Raw genomic sequence first — 20,217 nt, forward strand, 5'->3', positions numbered from 1 at the left:
GTCCAACAGCCAGTGAGAGCCCAGTTTACAGTGAGCTGAGGTGGATATGTTTAATTATTAAAATTAAAAGTTATATTAATGATAATTCTTATATGTAGGGACAATTTGGGAACTCCTGTCCTGCAGTGAATGTAAGTTACAAGCCTGACTGCCATTACCCTTTTTTCTGATGAAGCCGACTCGGGTCTCTCTAGCCAAGTTCCCATGACATTAGAACACCTGAAGCCAGTGATGCTTCAGGAACCAGCAGGATGAGTGTGTGATACCAAATCCTATTTATGACTGAGAAACAAAACAATCTGTGAAGCCTTTTATTGCTCGTTTTATATTCTCTTTGTGTGCTTATGTTTTATTTTTCCCTGCTGAATCCTGTTACCTCTGCTGCTGGTTTTCCCCACAGCGATTCATCTCATCATCTCATCACATCTAATGCAGGTGATGACTACAAAAAAAAGAGACATCCTCCAACAGCAATTGAATGACAGACTAAATCTATATTTTTTCCATGTATTATCACATAGAATTGTCTACCAATACAGATGTAATGCTTGAAGAGTTAATTTCAGAAACATTATCCATTTGAGGGAAAAACCATCCAGTATCTCTAAAGTCTTTTGGACCCATTCTGTAAAATCAGAATCATTTTGTCAACCAAGAACTGAAGTTACCTCCCATCCTTTAAAAAGTATGAAAATGTAATTATTTTTTGTGTGATCAATCATTTAGCAGGCGTTTATCTCATTTTGAAATAAACCTCTTTGTTTCTTATTTGTTATTTTCAATTTGTAATCTACAAAAATCTACTTGTAAATTACAAAGATGCTCTGGCCTGGTTTGATGATGCCTTCAGGTACTGTTGAAAATATTCTAAATATGACTTAATCCACATGAGACATCCTAACTAGGCCTATAGCTTGGAAACATTATAATGATATGATGGGATATAATAATTTGAAAGTGGCAATGATACCCAAGATGTGCTGTTTAGAGGACATGTCTTAAGGAAAATATGGAAGTCTTGCCAACAATTGATGGTAAAAGTGAATTAGGTCTATTTTCTTATTATTTAGGCCTATATATATCATTGATTGGATTTCTACGTGAATACTATGCATTTTGTATGTTTCTGTCTCCTGTTTTCTGTCACTTTTTGTTTAACATTAATTGTCACCCATATTTGTGCATACTTACATTATTTAAAACATCAATTATATTCCTGATGCATATTTCCTCCTTTTCATTAAGCAGCACAAAGTAGCTCTGCGTGTCTCTTGATCCCTAAACTACAAATTCACCAACAACACTTCTGTTACAGTCCATTTTGTCGTTGTTTACAGTAGGACTCCTGAAAGTTTGACGCAGGGATTTACGAGGAGACCCTAAAGGCAGCGTTAGTTGACGGAGACGTCACGTCGTTGCTTGGCAACAACGCGTGTTTTGGTTCCTCCGCCGGGTTCTCAGCGCAGGGAACTTTCTCCAAGTATACCCAACATGCCGAAGAAGAAAGAGAAGAAGAGCGAAGACGCAAAAGATGAAGACAGAAAATCAAAGAAAGCAGAAAGCTCGTCTGAGTCTTCTGACGTCAGAGGGAAGGAGTTTTACCAGACACAGGTGCGATACCTGGAGGAGCAGCTGGACAGGTGATGACTGGTTTTACCACGGCGGACCGGCTGCCTGTGGTCAGGAAAATAAACCGTTAAAGTTTGTGAACACATGGAAAATGATGTGATTATATATTTAACGCGACATTCATTTGGGTAAATGCTTTCTGGTCTTGTGCTTTTCAAACTAACTACACAACTAATCACTGCAGAGCAACTTTTACGTCATTTGCGTAGCCTATCAGCTAGAGAGCCTACACACAGTCAGTTAGGCCTAGAGTTTAGCAGTTTGATTGTAGTTTTTTATTTAAATTCCATATCCACCAATGTATATAGCTAGGCTAAATACACTCTGACCAAACCGAGCTTTCCTCAACATTCCCACTGGTCATTAAATACCTGGAATATTATGGAACTGAGAGGTATTCCAGACAGGAGAAGGAATTTGATAGATTCTCTGGGGAAGTCAGGAAATATCAGATAATTTTACAAATGGATCAGTTTACAGGAACATAGCAGAAGGTATTTTACAACTGTAAGTTGTAAAACACACCTTACAGTTGTATTTGTGGAAACCAGACTGTTCACCCCTTTAGAAAAATAATTAATAATAATGATGTTTACATGTTTCAGGTCATGGAAGTGCTCTGACTTAGTTATTTAAACATGCTACAGTGCTTCACAAAAATAAAATAAGAATAAAACGTTCCTGGCAGAATGCAGATATTAAGAAAACAGAGAAGCAATAGAAGACAATAATAAACAACTGTAGTGGCTATTTGTCAAAAGGATTTTCTTCAAAATAAAACTTACAACAAAAGGCCACTGATGCACCATTTCAGTTGGGTTGTACTCAGGCAATTTAAGAAGTCCATTGTCCAGGCAAGATCCACGTTTAGGTTGATTTTATTTTTTCCAGTTCAAAAGCAAACATACATGTGTTCATCATGCCGCCTCTCTCTTGCTCTGGTAAAAAAAAACCTTCCTGGTGCGTCACCTGACACTGACACACCTGATACCTTTATCCTTAATCCTGCCATTCACCCAACAAGTGCTTTTTTTTTTTTTTTTTTCACCTTTATTTATTCGGGGGGAGTTTCGCTGACATTCACACACACATTGGTCTGGTGCTTAGTGCCCCTAGTGTCTACAAAAAATTAAATACAAACAAATGCAAAAATAACAAATAATAATAATGAAATAATCTAACTAATGAAATAGCTCCTACAACAACAATAAAATGTGTATAAAAGAAACAATTCAATAAAAAGGCAAATAATTCAACCCATAAAATCAATAAAAGCAAGTCTAAAAAGGTGTAAGGTTCCTGGAGGAACCAAAATAGAGGACAAAAGGTTCTTTGATTGACCTTTGATTCCTGGAGGAACCCAATTGTTACTGGCAGTTTTTAGAGTGTAGCACAGCTGTCAGTTTACTGTATGTTTGCACCACAGGAATCTCCTCAGAGTCTCTCCCTCTGCCCGTCCTGCAGGTGTCGGCTCAGGTGCGAGGAGCAGGAGGAGCAGAGGAAGGAGCTGAGCGGCCGGCTCGGTCTGCTGCAGCAGGAGAAGAGAGACTCGGTGCAGTTCCTGAAGCGCTCCGTGCTGCAGGGGGAGGAGGAGCGGGCGCAGCTGGAGGAGCGGCTGGCCGGCCTGCAGCGGGACGCCGGCCTGCAGCGGGACGCCCTGCGGCTGCGGCTGGACCGGCTCCGGGACGAGCTGCAGGGCCGCAACGAGCTGCTGGCCGCCGACAACATGCTGCTGGGTGAGAGAGAGAGAGAGAGGGAGAGAGGGAGAGAGAGAAAGAGAGAGAGAGGGAGAGGGAGAGAGAGAAAGAGAGAGAGAGGGAGAGAGAGAGAGAGAGAGAGAGAGGCTTCGGGACGAGCTGCAGGGCCGCAACGAGCTGCTGGCCGCCGACAACATGCTGCTGGGTGAGAGAGAGAGAGAGAGGGAGAGAGAGAGAGAGAGGGAGAGAGAGAGAGAAAGAGAGAGAGAGAGGGAGAGGGAGAGGGAGAGAGGGAGAGGGGAGAGAGGGAGGGAGAGAGAGAGAGAGAGAGAGAGAGAGAGAGAGGGAGAGAGAGGGAGAGAGGGAGGGAGAGAGAGAGAGAGAGAGAGAGAGAGGGAGAGAGGGGTCAGTTACCTGGGGAGCATTTCAGCATCAATACACCTTTATCACATTCATTCTGAGCAGAGGTGGAGACTCGAGTCCCAGTTTGAATTGATTGAGACTTGACTTGACTTGGGTTCTGGTGACTTGGGACTTGACTCTGACTTGTACTCTGATGACTTGAAAAGGTTTCTAAAGTCCTGACTTGAGATCTTGTGTTTGTGTAAATGACTTAGATTGAATTAGATTGAAGACGACTGAATTTAAATTCTGTTTTCTGAATTGTATGTAAGTTGGAACTGCTCTCCCTCTCCTCTCAACTCCTTTCCTCCTCTCCTCCTCTCTCTCCTCTCCTGTCCTCTCTTCGCCTCACCTCTCCTCTCAACTCCTCTCCTCTCCTCTTCTCTTCTCTTCTCTCCTCCTCTCCCCTCTCTCCTCTCCTCTCTTCTCTCTCCTCTCCTCTCTTCTCTCTCCTCTGCTCTCCTCTCCTCCTCTCTCTCCTCTCCTCTCTCCTCTCCTCTCCTCTCCTCCTCTCTCTCCTCTCTTCCTCTCCTCTCCTCTCCTCTCCTCCTCTCCTCTCCTCTCCTCTCCTCCTCTCCTCTCCTCTCTTCCTCTCCTCTCCTCTCCTTTCCTCTCCTCTCCTCTCCTCTCCTCTCCTCCTCTCCCCTCTCCCCTCTCTCCTCTCCTCCTCTCTCCCTCTCCTCCTCTCCTCCTCTCCTCTCCTCCTCTCCTCTCTTCCTCTCCTCTCCTCTCCTCTCCTCTCCTCTCCTCCTCTTCTCCTCTCCTCTCCTCTCCTCTCTTCCTCTCCAGCGGGGAAGCTGGCTGACCTGGAGGAGTTTCGGGAGCAGAAGGAGCGCTTGATGTCAGACTTGGAGTCTCTGGAGAAGCAGCTGGCCAATCAGAAGGAAGAACACAGCGCCGCCGTCTACAGCCTGGAGAAGAGAGCGCTGCTGGAAAACGACAGGTGGAGCCACAACAACCTGCTTCACAGTCAGCATCACGTCTGCAATTATACTGAAGTCATTTAGTCGGCGGGTGTTGTTGTGTATTTTCTTTCTGATTCGTCTCTCTTCACTCATTATCCAGAGAGAGAAAACGTCAACAGGTGTGAACGTTACAGCTGATTCAGTTTGTTAAAGTTTGCGTAGACTTTGCAGGTGAAACTTGAAAATAAATGGAAATTTAAAACATACACTACCAGATTGGACACACGCATTTTTCTTTATTTTTTACTATTTTTCACATTTTGTTGTTTACATTCTAGCAGCCAATGGCATTGCTAGAAAGATTTGTGTTCCAGAAATAAACATACCATATTTCCTCTAATAGTGGCCAGTAGTCAATTAAAAGCCGGGTCTCCGATAATGTCCGGGGCCGTGGTCGACACGAACAAATAAAGGCCGCCCCCAAATACAGGCCGGGGAAAAAAACAAAGGAAAAAACAAAGGTGGATACCGGTAAACTCCTGGTGCCTGTTATATAATGTAACTGTAGTTTGTAGTAACGTACAAGTGCCACAAGATGGCAGTATGCCACAAGACGGCTCGGCCGGCAGAAGTCTCCGGAGCGTGCCGTCGTCGATTACCGTAATTATCAGTAATGCGTCGCAGTAACAAAAAAACGGCTACCTAACGAACCCCAACAGAAGCAGATCAGAAAACAAGGAGGCTTCATACTAAAATATGAGCAAATATACTTATCAAACAGAGGGAATTAGAAATAAAGGCCTGTCTCTAATATAAGCCTGCTTCCAATAAAGGCCTGGTGCCCTCTGCAGTTGAGCTAAATAAAGGCCCGGGCCAATATTAGAGGAAATACGGTAATTCTGCACAGTCAGACTTTGTTGTCAATGAACTTTTATGTATAACATCGTATCCTGGTTGTATTAAACCATGAACCTCATGTCGCATATCGTATCGTGAGGTAAGCAGCTGGTCCCATCACTAGTAATTTTCCTTTAACTCCCCCCCCCCCCCCCCACCAGGCTGAAGAAGGAGATGCACGGCCAGGTGGCATCCGTGGCGGCGGAGCTGCGGCGGCTGTCGGAGCAGAGGATGCCGGAGACGGCGGCGCGGGCGGTGCAGGAGAACGCGGCGGTGCGGGTGGAGCTCGGCCGGCTGGCGGAGCAGAGCGCCGCCCTGCTGCGGGAGAACGAGGCGCTGCGGAGCCGGGAGAGGCAGGTCCGCCTGGAGCTGGACGTCCTGGAGCCGCTGCTCAGCCAGGTGACCCGCAAGAGCCGCAGCCAGCACAAGGTAAGGGGGGAGGAGGGGGGGGGGTGTTAGGGGACTGTCTCTACCGTCTCTACTGTCTCTACTGTCCATACTGCCTCTACTGTCCATACTGTCTCTACTGTCTCTAATGTCTCTACTGTCCATACTGTCTCTACTGTCTCTAATGTCTCTACTGTCCATACTGTCTCTACTGTCTCTAATGTCTCTACTGTCCATACTGTCTCTACTGTCCAGACTGTCTCTGCTACTGCCTCTACTGTCCAGATTGTCTCTACTGTCTACTGTCTCTACTGTCAAGACTGTCTCTACTGTCTCAACTGTCCAGACTGTCTCTACTGCCTCTAATGTCTCTACTGTCCATACTGTCTCTACTGTCTCTACTGTCCATACTGTCTCTACTGTCTCTAATGTCTCTACTGTCCATGCTGTCTCTACTGTCCAGACTGTCTCTGCTACTGCCTCTACTGTCCAGATTGTCTCTACTGTCTACTGTCTCTACTGTCAAGACTGTCAAGACTGTCAAGACTGTCTCAACTGTCCAGACTGTCCAGACTGTCTCTACTGCCTCTACTGTCCAGACTGTCTCTACTGCCTCTACTGTCTCTACTGTCTCTACTGTCCAGACTGTCTCTACTGCCTCTACTGTCTCTACTGTCCAGACTGTCTCTACTGTCTCTACTGTCCAGACTGTCTCTGCTGCCTCTACTGTCCAGATTGTCTCTACTGTCCAGACTGTCTCTACCGCCTCTACTGTCTCTACTGTCCATACTGTCTCTACTGTCTCTAATGTCTCTACTGTCCATACTGTCTCTACTGTCTCTAATGTTTCTACTGTCCATACTGTCTCTACTGTCCATACTGTCTCTACTGTCTCTAATGTCTCTACTGTCCATACTGTCTCTAATGTCCAGACTGTCTCTGCTACTGCCTCTACTGTCCAGATTGTCTCTACTGTCTACTGTCAAGACTGTCTCTACTGTCTCTACTGTCTCAACTGTCCAGATTGTCTCTACTGCCTCTACTGTCCAGACTGTCTCTACTGCCTCTACTGTCCAGACTGTCTCTACTGTCTCTACTGTCCAGACTGTCTCTGCTGCCTCTACTGTCCAGATTGTCTCTACTGTCTCTAATGTCTCTACTGTCCAGACTGTCCAGACTGTCTCTGCTACTGCCTCTACTGTCCAGATTGTCTCTACTGTCTTCTGTCAAGACTGTCTCTACTGTCTCTACTGTCTCAACTGTCCAGACTGTCTCTACTGCCTCTACTGTCAAGACTGTCCAGACTGTCTCCACTGCCTCTACTGTCTCTACTGTCTCTACTGTCCAGACTGTCTCTACTGTCTCTACTGTCTCTACTGTCCAGACTGTCTCTATTGCCTCTACTGTCCAGACTGTCTCTACTGTCTCTACTATCCAGACTGTCTCTACTACTGTCTCTGCTGTACCCTGGACATTATTGTTTGTATTCTGGGTTTGATTTTCCGACAAAATAGCATGTGATTCTAATGCTGTTTAGCAGCCGACTTAGAAGTCCCAGATTTCCAACCTTCCCACCGGCACCTGAACGCAGCATAATGGCTCGAAAATTGTCTCATGGTGGAAATTCCAGATCAGCATCAAAATCGAAATCAGCTGATCTTTGGGCTGAGAGAGAGATCTGTCCACCAGATTTCAGATAAATCCGTTTGTAACTTTTTGAGATTTCTTCCTAATAGACAGACAGACAGACAGACAGACAGACACACAGACAGACAGATGGAGAGACAGACAGACAGACAGACAGACAGAGAGACAGACTCCTCACACACTTTCTCCTCCTTCCAGTTTGTTTTGTGGGCGGAGGTAAAACCATCTTGTCTTCCCTCCCTCAGGTGATTGAGCAGCTGACAGAGAAGTGTCAGCTGCTGCAGGCGGAGCTAGAGGAGCGTGGCTCCGCCCAGCAGGGACACCAGCAGCTTCAAACTGAACATACCCATCTCCTGTTTGAGCTGGACACGCTCAGGTCAGATCTACTCTGTCTCTACTGTCTCTACTGTCCAGGCTGTCTCTACTGTCCAGACTGTCTCTACTGCCTCTAATGTCCATACTGTCTCTACTGTCTCTACTGTCCAGGCTGTCTCTACTATCTCTACTGTCCAGACTGTCTGTACCGCCTCTACTGTCCAGGCTGTCTCTACTGTCTCTACTATCTCTACTGTCCAGACTGTCTCTACCGCCTCTACTGTCTCTACTGTCCAGGCTGTCTCTACTGCCTCTACTGTCTCTACTGTCCAGACTGTCTCTACTGTCCAGACTGTCTCTACCGCCTCTACTGTCTCTACTGTCCAGGCTGTCTCTACTGTCCAGGCTGTCTCTACTGCCTCTACTGTCTCTACTGTCCAGACTGTCTTACTGTCCAGACTGTCTCTACCGCCTCTACTGTCTCTACTGTCCAGGCTGTCTCTACTGCCTCTACACTCTCTACTGTCCAGACTGTCTCTACTGTCTCTACTGTCCAGATTGTCTCTACTGTCCAGACTGTCTCTACCGCCTTTACGGTCTCTACTGTCCAGACTGTCTCTACTGTCCAGACTGTCTCTACTGTCTCCACTGGCTCTACAGTCTAGACTGTCCAGACTGTCTCTACTGTCTCTACCGTCCAGGCTGTCTCTACTGCCTCTACTGTCTAGGCTGTCTCTACTGTCTCTACTGTCCAGACTGTCTCTTCTGTCTCTACTGTCTCCACTGGCTCTACTGTCCAGACTGTCTCTACTGTCTCTACTGTCCAGACTGTCTCTACTGCCTCTACTGTCTCTACTGTCCAGCCTGTCTCTACTGTCCAGACTGTCTCTACTGCCTCTACTGTCTCTTCTGTCCAGCCTGTCTCTACTGTCTCTACTGTCCAGACTGCTGTGTCACATTTCATCCAAGATTAAAGTTCACATTCACTTAAATTGAAAGTGTTTTAAACAGTAATTGCCACCTGCTGCCACTTCCTTATTAGCTTCAAAATTCACCTGAGGTTTTGGCTGCTTGAAACAGACATCAAACAGTGGGCCTGGTTTATCCATCAGAGCACACATTATTTATTCATTTCTAATTATATGTGCATCTTTTATGCAATAGGCTGGCTTGAGACCAGAAGGTCACTGGTTTGAATCCTGGACTGACTGGAAACATGTGAAAGTGTATAAACTGTATGAATATGAAGCAAGACACTGCTAAAGAAAACTCAGTCAACTATTCCTGGATGAATAAAAGCTGCGTGGAATATAAACAGAAGTTGAACTGTCGTTTCAGATTTTGCCGTTCTCAATTAGTCACTTTCAGAAAAATAAATAGTTTGTTTTCCCCTCCGCTGCCATCAGGAAATTACAGTATGTTCCCTCTTTTTCACAGACAAGAAAATATATTAAATGCAATCTCGATGTTTTGACAGAAAGCACAATAGATCACCAGTGCAGACACTTTTTAGGTTTTTATTGACTTTTAAGTGTTATTTACAATACAGATAGAGTGATTGATTGACAGAAAGCCTCTATCTGCAACTCAGTGATTTGATCAACTAAATGCTGACTGTGCAGGGAAAAAGTTTCAGATGCTGACGCTCCATGTCAGAAACTTTATTGTGTGGTCAGCGGTTTTTGAAAGTCTTCATTGTGCCAAGCTGATGGGCCTGCTGGCAGCAGGGAGCCAGACAGGCCTCTGTGATGATAAAGGAGTTGGATGGTCTAAGTATCAAAACGCACGGTCGCCAATTAAATCCACACAATCCATATTAGAAAAGCGAGCATCTAAACGAGCCGTTTGGACTTCCATAACTTTGTGGTGTCATTGGTTGAGCGGTTGTCGTTGTTTATTACCGGAGAGTTTTCCCTACCTGTAGCCGCCGGGCCGCGGCGTCTCACGTTTCACTCTTGAAATGGTTAGCCAATCGGAACAGAGGGTCGTTAATATTATTGAGCCTTAAAGACACAGCGACAGAAACAGCCTGTTCTTGGTAAGGCTCAGAGAGATGCTGGAAGATGAACGTGTCAAAATGGATTGAGAGTGTTTTTGGTACATGACACCACAGACACAGCTTTGAATGGACCTCAAGACACAAAATAAAACACTGGACAGTGGAGAATACTGTATTTCCTCTAATAGTGGCCGGTAGTCAATTAAAAGCCGGGTGTCTGATAATGGGGCCGTGGTCGACACAAACAAATAAAGGCCGGCCCCAAATACAGGCCGGGGGAAAAAACAAAGGAAAAAACAACGGTGGATACCAGTAAACTCCTGGTGCCTGTTATATAATGTAACTGTAGTTTGTAGTAACGTACAAGTGCCACAAGATGGCAGTATGCCACAAGACGGCTCGGGAGTCTCTGGAGCGTGCCGTCGTCGATTACCGTAATTATCGTAATGCATTGCAGTAACAAAAAAACGGCTACCTAACGAACCCCGACAGAAGTAGATCAGAAAACAAGGAGGCTTCGTACTAAAATATGAGCAAATACACTTATCGAACAGAGGGAATTAGAAATAAAGGCCTGTCTCTAATATAAGCCTGCTTCCAATAAAGGCCTGGTACCCTCTGCAGTTGAGGTAAATAAAGGCCCGGGCCAATATTAGAGGAAATACGGTATGGACCTTTAAAACTGAAGACATCACATAATCAGGGTTTTGACGTTTGCCTTTTGGTGGACGCTTCATCCGAACTGCCTTGCAGAAACATGAACGTCTGTATTTTTGGCATCAGGGATCACGCAGGGAATGAAAGCCTTAAACTACGGTAGATAATACTGGAGTTAAGCTGTACAAGACCATAGACCGCTTTAGAGGAAGACTGACAGCCTGAACCACATCAGTGTGGGGCAGTTTGACAGTTTATTCAATCAGCAGGTCGGGAGCCAAAGAACTCAAAATCTGGATATATCTCAAAATCTGGTTATAACAGTAAAGCAGATTCAGTATTCTTGAGTTTTAGGCACTTAAGGTGTAAATATGGGTCAAAGGTCACATGTTACGTGAGCATATAGGAATGTTGCTTAGTACAGGTAGTTTTCCATTTCTACTGTCTCCACTGTCCAGATCGTCTCTACTGTCTACTGTCTCTACTGTCCAGACTGTCTCTACTGTCTCTACTCTCCAGATTGTCTCTGTTGTCCAGACAGTCCAGACTGTCTCTACTGTCCAGACTGTCTCTACTGTCTCTATTGTCCAGACTGCCTCTACTGTCTCTACTGTCTCTACTGCCCAGACTGTCTCTACTGTCTCTACTGCCCAGACTGTCTCTACTGTCTCTATTGTCCAGACTGTCTCTACTGTCTCTACTGCCCAGACTGTCTCTACTGTCCAGACTGTCTCTACTGTCTCTATTGTCCAACTGCCTCTACTGTCCAGATTGTCTCTACCACCTCTACTGTCTCTACTGTCCAGACTGTCTCTACCGCCTCTACTGTCTCTACTGTCCAGACTGTCTCTACTGTCTAGATGGTCTCTACCACCTCTACTGTCTCTACTGTCCAGGCTGTCTCTACTGCCTCTACTGTCGAGACTGTCTCTACTGCCTCTACTGTCTCTACTGCCTCTACTGTCTCTACTGTCCAGACTGTCTCTACTGTCTCCACTGTCTTGATTTGGGCGTTTGCACATTCCAGACTCAGTTCAGTGAGAAACACACAAGATGTTACTGTAGAGTTTAATGTTATAACAGTGAAGCAGATTCAGTATTCTTGAGTTTTAGGCACTTAAGGTGTAAATATGGGTCAAAGGTCACATGTTACATGAGCATATAGGAATGTTGCTTACTACAGGTAGTTTTCCATTTCTACTGTCTCCACTGTCCAGATTGTCTCTATTGTCTACTGTCTCTACTCTCCAGACTGTCTCTACTGTCTACTGTCTCTACTCTCCAGACTGTCTCTACTGCCCAGACTGTCTCTACTGTCTCTATTGTCCAGACTGTCTCTACTGTCTCTACTGCCCAGACTGTCTCTACTGTCTCTATTGTCCAGACTGTCTCTACTGTCTCTACTGCCCAGACTGTCTCTACTGTCCAGACTGTCTCTACTGTCTCTATTGTCCAACTGCCTCTACTGTCCAAATTGTCTCTACCACCTCTACTGTCTCTACTGTCTCTACTGTCCAGACTGTCTCTACCGCCTCTACTGTCTCTACTGTCTCTACTGTCCAGACTGTCTCTACTGTCTAGACGATCTCTACCACCTCTACTGCCTCTACTGTCCAGACTGTCTCTACTGCCTCTACTGTCTCTACTGCCTCTACTGTCTCTACTGTCCAGACTGTCTCTACTGTCTCCACTGTCTTGATTTGGGCGTTTGCACATTCCAGACTCAGTTCAGTGAGAAACACACAAGATGTTACTGTAGAGTTTAATGTTATAACAGTGAAGCAGATTCAGTATTCTTGGGTTTTAGACACTTAAGGTGTAAATATGGGTCAAAGGTCACATGTTAAGTGAGCATGTAGGAATGTTGCTTAGCACAGGTAGTTTTCCATTTCTTCCTCAGCATTAGTAATGAGAGCTGATGAGATGAAATTTTAATGACCTCCGTAGGGAAGCAGAGTGAGGGGCATCCGGACCTGAACCACAGACTGATCTGCCACTGAGCTGTACCCCCAGGAGGCAGACAGACAGACAGGCAGACAGACAGACAGACAGACAGACAGACAGACAGACAGACAGACAGACAGGCAGGCAGGCAGGCAGGCAGGCAGGCAGGCAGACAGGCAGGCAGGCAGACAGACAGCAGCCCTGGTGTAACCGTATCACTGCCACCTCTGTGTTTCCAGACAGGACCAGGCGTCGGCATTGGAGCAGAGCAGTAAAAGCAGAGCGGTGGCGGAGCGGCGGGGGGCGGAGCTAGAGGAGGAGAGGAGGAAGAGGAGCCGGCTGGAGAGCGTCCTGCAGGAGGCAGCCTCCGCTCTCAGACAGGCTCTGACGGTAAAAACACAGTCCGGTCTGAGTTCACTTAGATCCTCCTCTCTGGCTGAAGGTGTTTAAGACCCATGAAATGAAAAATAGCTTTTACCTTTTTGCCAATGTTGCTGGAAAAGACAAAAAATTATCTAGAAATATCAAAATGAACAGAAAGCCGATTTCCGGTAAACAGCACGTTTCTATTTCTATTTCTATTTCTATTTCTATCCTGCACTCGGGGTGGATACAAAAATTTCATCCAATAAAATTTTTTATGTTTGGAATTTATCCTTCAATAAAGTTCAGTATTATTACCCCCAGCCCCCGGCATTTTTTTCTAGCATGTGAGGTAGGAAATGAACAGTATTAGCCATTTAGCCTCATTGCCTGCAGTATGTCAGTACAGTTCTTTGGCTCCGCCCATTTTGGTTTAACTCAATCAGATTATCTCTGTCTCCAGAGCAGCTCTGCCTCTGAGAAATGTCTGTCAGACTAAACCCCTCCCCCCTGTGTTCTGTCCTGCAGGACGTACCTGCAGAAGGGGACGCCGCCGTCCGGTGGACCCAGATGATGCAGGAGCTGCTGGAGGTCCTGGATGGCTCCACCCCGCTGGGAAAAGGCCCCGCCCCCTCTGACACCAGTGCCAAGAACAGCTGGCCGAATGAGCTACAGATCTGTGGCCCCACGCCAGCCAGGTAGTGGACTCACTCTCACCTGGATTAAGTCTATTGTCGTATGAATCATGTCTGATAGACAGTGGGCATCAGCACTGCTGGCAGCTGACTTCCTGTAGGAGAGTTCAGTTCAGATCCCATCTGCTGATCTGCTGATCCGTTTCTCCATCTCAGCTTCCCTCTTGTTAAAATATGATCATAATCTTTAAAATATGCAAAGCAGGTTGAATTGACCTCTCTTCTTAACGAAAAAATCCTTTCAAGAATGTAGTGTAAAGAAACAAACTGCTGAAAAGGGATTTTTTTTTGTTTAAACTAGGTAAGGTTGAGTATCAGCAGGGTCTTGTCAGCTGTTCCAAAGTCTAATTTAAAAACTACAACTCCCTATTGGCTGTTCTGACCGTCTTGTAGGGGGAGTCCTGTCTGTGGCCCTTCCTAATGTTTCCTCCAATGTTTTTTTTATTCCTAATTGAGTTTTTCATTCAAGACATCTGGGAATTGGGAAACTTCTCCTACTTTCAAAAGAAAAAATCCATTTGAACGTCTCTGGAGCTCTTCTCTGAGTTCCCTGACTTGTAGTTCTGTGATGTCCATAAATGTAAATCAACATGGTGAATGGTAAGAACAAAAAATAACAATGTGTTTTAAGCTTTTAAACAGACTTTCAAGTTTCTGTTTGATCAATAAATACAGCTGGATAATTGCAAAATTGGAAGGTTAATGTATGTTAGTGTATGTAACATTAATGTTAAAACTGTAAGGCCTTTAGTCAAACAAATGCAACTTTCTCATCCACCGGAACGCTCTGAGGTGGGAAGTTTCCCAGTTCCCATAAGGTCTGGGGTCATGTTCATTAACCGGTTCATAATGTGGGTGTTGTGAAGCCCTCTGAGACTGTAACTGTGATGAAAGCCTTTTCAGATAAACTTCACCTGGCTTGACTTGTTCCACAGTCTGAACAGCAGAAGTCCCTGCTGGCTCCAGACTTTAGATTAAAACCAGGAGGCGATCGACCGGCCTGAGGAGCTCAGGCTGATAAACCTGTATCATCTTCTAAATCATTTCTTAGAACTTATTTTTATAGACTTGCTTTCCTGTAATGACCTTTTATTATTGTTTTTGACCCTCCCTTCATGACTCCTGCCTTGCTTTTATATTTCTCACCTTGTTTTTATTGCTTTGCTGTTGATTTTACTTTTTTTTTAATCCTTTGTAACACATTTTGTGACTGTATTTTGAAAAGTTCTATATTAATTAAGATTGTTATTATTAGTGCTGTTGTAGTCGAGACTGAGTGGAGATCAAGACCAGAACAATGTGAGTAATTGTGTTGGTCTGACATCAGTGAGGACTCAGTTTCTCTGCTAATATTTCAAAAGAAAAAACATTATTTTATTTTTTTTTAAAACATTTATTGGTAACACTTTATAATAACCATCATTAATAAATGGTAAATTGATAGTTAATTAAACTTTAGTTAATAGTTATTTTACTGTTAACAAACAATGAAATGATCATTAATAATGTTTACTAATTATTAGTAATTCTATAATTTATGTTATTTTATCATTAGTTTGTGTAATATAAAATCATTTGTTTATAAATTATATATTGTATCATAGCTGATAAGAGACGGTAAAAAGGGTAAAAAGCTTTTCATTTCATTGTTTGTTAACAGTAAAATAACTATTAACTAAAGTTTAATTAACTATCAATTTACCATTTATTAATGATGGTTATTATAAAGTGTTACCCATTTATTTATTGATTTTATACATTTAACATATTATACATAACAACTGAACCTTCCCCCAAACATATGGCAGTATATAAATAATAATAAAATATCACTTAAAAATAATTAATTACCTAATAATCAAGTTAAAAGGACACAAATTTACAATGGAAAGAAAAATTAAGTAAATAAATAAAATGAATAGAAAAAATGAAATAAGAATACGAAAAAACATTATTTAGTCATTTTAGTGAAACACATTTGGACTTCTGACAGAGATTACTACGTGACAGAAGGCAATCACAGCATTACTGCTGCTAAGTTTAAGATTTAAATCTGCCAGTCATTTGTTGCTGTTGAAAAGTGGAGTTTTGTTAGATCCAATCGCACCAAAAAGAAAAACAAATAGTGATAAGTGATGGATGATCTGCTTCTCTCACGATACGATTTGATATGTGATATGAAGTTCAGGATTCAATAAAACCACGATACGATGTGTTAAAACAAAAGTTCAGTGAGACCCTTAAACATGATCTCATTTCATTTCCATCCTGTGTCTTGTCTGTCTCAGCAGAGCAGGATCCCTGACCCCGGTCCGGACGTCCCGGGCCCAGCTGCCCCTGTACCGGCCGGGCGACCTGGGCCTCGTCCCGCGGCCGACACCCAAACGCAGCACCGCCCTGTCCAGGAGGGGCGCTCCGTCCAGCCGGCTCCTCCTCAGGTTCTCTGGGGTGTCGAGGGTCACACTGCCATCTGCTAATCCCTTAAAATAATCTTACATGTACATTATTTTACATGAATCCACCCCTTAATTCATGCAAAATCTCCTTAAAATGAGTTAAGGGAGTTATTAACAGAGGAGACCCAATCGAAAAACCCCTTAAATACCCCTATCATTTTTTACTTGGCAATATAATGAAAAATTCAGAGACATAGGAACTTTCCCTTAATAAACCATGCACAAAAGGCATTAAAAAAAAACCTATTACTAGTGCGATCAACCCATGAATAAATCCCTTATAAATCCATGATACTAACCCTTACTTTTTTAAAAGCTATGTTATTTTTAATGGATAATTAATGTTTATGTAATGAGAAATTAAGGACATTTCAGGGATAAAAATATAGGGGTTTATTTTTGTATTGAGACCTGAGGCTGGGAGTTTTGGGTCAAGTTACTGTTTCAGTGATAACATTACTGTTACTGATTAAAAAAAAAAAAGGTTGTTATTTGTGTTATCACCCCGCTAAATATCAGACTGAAATTGAATCATCCCACCTCTGTCTACTGCTGAGGTTCTCAACCTTTTTGGCTTGTGACTCCTTAAAACGAAGCGATACCTATACATATACAGTTCAACCAAAGAATGATTTCCTCTTTTCAGGTCGTTTCATTTGATTCATAATCAGAGGAGGCAGAGAGGCTGAAACCTATTCAGTATTTCACACGAAAAAAGCAAAAATTAGACAGAAAAAATAGACATAGAAATATGTTTTTGTCCCATTCAATAAATCATGTCGCGACCCCCTAAAAAAATCTTTCACGACTCCCCGTGGGGTCCCGATCCCCGGGTTGAGAACCGCTGGTCTACCGATTTGTTTTCATTGTAATTCATTGTCAAGTTGTGGAATTGCTGGGGAAAAAAGACAAATGGAAAACTGGAAAAAAATGGGGGCATCCTGGTGGTTCAGTGGTCTAAGATGTGTAACACAACGTCTCGGGTTCAAATCCGGCCCAGGACCACATGTTACATGTCATCTCCCTCTCTACCTCCAATCTTTCCTGTCTATCTCTACTGTAAAAAACAATCACAATAAAGGTAAAACGCCAAAAAAAATCTTAAAGCACTAAGTAGAAGTGAAGAAGCCTCTCTGATGAGTTTGATTTGACTTATTTGACATATCAAAAACAAATACATATAAAATGTCATCCGCTGAAATACATATTCATTTAAAAAAATGTTGAGGATAACACAATAAAGTTAAAAGATAACTTATTTCCGTTGTGGTCCTCTGTCAAGGCAGACAAAGATAGTCACAGATGACTCAGGTTCCCTGTACCAAACATACACACTGTACATATACTCCTCCTTACACTCGTACCTACATACCTACACCCATATACATTTCTAAGTCATTCTTTCATTTTGGTCAAATAACCATTCCCCACATTCACGTTTAAATCTATGACAAGACTTGACTTGTTTTTATCTCTACTGGAAGCCGATTCCACTCTACCACTGCCATGTACAAAAAGGCATTTTGCCCAGAACAGGTCTTAAATCTACACGGCACAATATCTGTGGCCCTGCCTCTGGTTGAATAGCCATGAGAGTCCCTAACGAGCATAAAATAATTATTTAAAATACCTTGGCCCATTACCTTGCAGGATCTTATGTGTCAGTCTCAATTTCAGCTGCCTTACTCTATTTTCTACCGTCAATCATTTTAATTCCTTATGAGTGGTGAAACGTCTTCAACTCTTCATTTTCAGTCCAGTGGATTTTATTTTTTTGGACAGCAGTGGGTGCAGCTTCTCTCTCTGGAACAAAGCTCTTCAGTTGTATTTTTCTCATCTCTTTTATTCATGTCTCTATTCATGTCTCTGTCTGTTTCTGTCTCCGTCCCTCAGTAAGCCGTCCAGCCAGAAGACGTCCAGCTGCACCGACCCGTCTGTCCCGTCTGTCCCATCTGTCCCGTCTGCCCCCTCCAGGAACCCCTCCACCAGACCCAAACCGCAGTGAGACGGGCGAACACGGACTCTTCATATATCACAGATCCCACTGGGGAAACACAGGCTTTTAAATAAAGTTTTTCATCACTGTTTCTGATTACAGCTCCCTGTATCTTGAATGCTGCTCCGTTTTTCGCCACTAGATGGTAGCAGCAGTCCTCATACAGTAGCTGGTACAGCGTGTGTGTGTGTGTGTGTGTGTGTGTGTGTGTGTGTGTGTGTGTGTGTGTGTGTGTGTGTGTGGGGTGTCAGTGCTCTACTACTGTTCACCTCAACTTAACCTTAACCCGCTGTTTAAATTTAGTCATAGTCTTAATGTTTTGACGAAGCAGTCTTAGTCACAGCATATTGATTAAATTTAGACATTTATTTACTGGCCTATGACTTTAGTAGGGCTGAGCGATTTTGAAAAAATATCTAATTGCGATAATTTTGACTGATATTGCAATTGCGATATGATTTGTGATATTAGAGGGAATGATCATTTTTACATCATTATTCTCATTTTCATTGAAAAACGTATTAAAATGATTATGGTGTGATTTATGCGGGGATCTGTACCAAACAAAGATGTTTTCTTAAGTCTGTAGAATATGATGTCTAGGCCAGGACATCTCTGCAGCACCACAATATTTCATTTAAAATGGTATTTTGACACATTTCACCTTTAACAAATATTGCGCCTCCTGCGATTTGAAAATTGCAGTAGGCCATATTGCAATTTCGATAAAATTTTGATTAATTGTTCAGCCCTAGACTTTAGTCAACTAAAATAATTACATCATCATCAAAAATACATCCACTTCACCAGTCAACCTTAGAATAAAATAATAGCGCTACTCTTTTAATGTAGATTACATTTGCAACATTTAAACATTTCTGCTTTTGAACTTGACACTCAACCTTATAAAATGTCATTTTTTGTGAGAATAACATCAGAAACATAAATCAGTAGTAGAAGTAGAGGTCATGAAAAAGATCATGTGGCCGTCCTGCACTGTAGATCTAAATGACCAGGAGCTTCACCTGCATCAATAATAAACCTTCAAACACTGAAAGAAAACATTTCTGAACCTTGAAGGAACAAAGCAGCTCCAAACCCAGAGGCTGAGGAGAGAAATCTTAAAGTTATCATTGTTATATACAGTAGAAACAACTTTGAAAAACCTTGAAAACATCTGCTGGGGTGTTTTTTCATTTTGTCATATTTTCATCAACACTAGAATCAAGTAAAATTATTTCAAACTAGAATTTATAACCTCCTCCTCTCCTTGTCTCCTCTTCTCTCCTCTCCTCTTCTCTCCTCCTCTCCTTTCCTCTCCTCTCTTCATCTCCTTGTCTCCTGTCCTCTCCTCGTCTCCTTTCCTCTCCTCTCCTCATCTCCTCTTGTTTCCTCTCCTCTCCTCATCTCTTCTCCTTGTCTCCTGTCCTCTCCTCTCCCCTCTCCTGTCCTTGTCTCCTCTCCTCTCCTCTCCTCTCCTTGTCTCCTCTCCTCCTCTCCTCTCGGGACACACAAACCGCTCTCCAATTATAGTAGTGGGATATCGTTATATGGGACAAAATATTTACTCCTCATCGTAGTCTTCGCTTACAAAATGGCAAAAAGCTTTCTTCAACGAGTATTTTATTAATTCATGTAGTGAAGAGATCAACACCTGAACCCTGACCTTAGTAAATTAGACACAAAAACATTTGTTTATCAAACATTAAGATGGATACACACAGTATATACATGCATTTCATTCAGTCATCCATTCAATCCCCAGGGGGAAGGAGAATAAAAATAAAAATACATGAAGAAAAAAAAAAAGCTAAAGAAGATATAAAAAGCAATAAAAATGCAGCTCTGATTCACCCTATTGAAATACTGACATGTTGACATTTCACTGATCAGTTTGGCCTTTCATGTCTCAAAAAAGTGTCTCATGTCTAAAAAAATATCAATTTCATATCAAAGGCATTTATCCTGCATTCAACTGATGTCAGGTCGTACTTTTCTCAGAGTCCGGAATACTTCACACAATCCCAGTGCTTTATGGTCGGAAAGTTGGAGAAACATTTCCTCAACCGTTTACACACATCTCCAGCGTTAGCATTCGAGCTAGCGATAGCCTAGCTAAGCAATCTTCGGCTATTTCAGTGGATTTATGAATGTAAACACCACAGGAAACTGAACGCTGCAGCACTATAGTGATCAAGGAATATCCATGTCTTTTAAATTCGTACTTG

General features: G+C 43.1%; 1 protein-coding gene across 1 annotated transcript; it reads left to right on the forward strand.

The window, feature by feature from the left end:
- Positions 1–1,491: 1,491 nt before the first annotated feature.
- On the forward strand, positions 1,492–17,998 carry cfap157 (cilia and flagella associated protein 157). The gene is made up of 9 exons (XM_071514437.1): positions 1,492–1,640; positions 3,094–3,365; positions 4,518–4,671; positions 5,692–5,959; positions 7,810–7,940; positions 12,719–12,869; positions 13,371–13,540; positions 15,826–15,975; positions 17,887–17,998. The coding sequence occupies exons 1-9, from the start codon at positions 1,492–1,494 to the stop codon at positions 17,996–17,998; spliced, it is 1,557 nt and encodes a 518-aa protein (XP_071370538.1).
- Positions 17,999–20,217: the final 2,219 nt, after the last annotated feature.

This window comes from Centroberyx affinis, unplaced genomic scaffold, assembly GCF_046629955.1.
Source record: "Centroberyx affinis isolate AG114_WGS23_722 - 3 ecotype Tasmania unplaced genomic scaffold, CSIRO-AGI_Caff_v1 ptg008789l_1, whole genome shotgun sequence".
NCBI lineage: Eukaryota > Metazoa > Chordata > Actinopteri > Beryciformes > Berycidae > Centroberyx > Centroberyx affinis.

Excerpts from the sequence above, each read along its gene's own strand:
- cfap157 (XM_071514437.1), top strand. The coding sequence starts at position 1,492 with ATGCCGAAGAAGAAAGAGAAGAAGAGCGAAGACGCAAAAGATGAAGAC. Across the intron at positions 4,672-5,691 it reads GCGCTGCTGGAAAACGACAG|GCTGAAGAAGGAGATGCACG; the intron begins GTGGAGCCACAA and ends CCCCCCCACCAG. Across the intron at positions 13,541-15,825 it reads TGTGGCCCCACGCCAGCCAG|CAGAGCAGGATCCCTGACCC; the intron begins GTAGTGGACTCA and ends TGTCTGTCTCAG.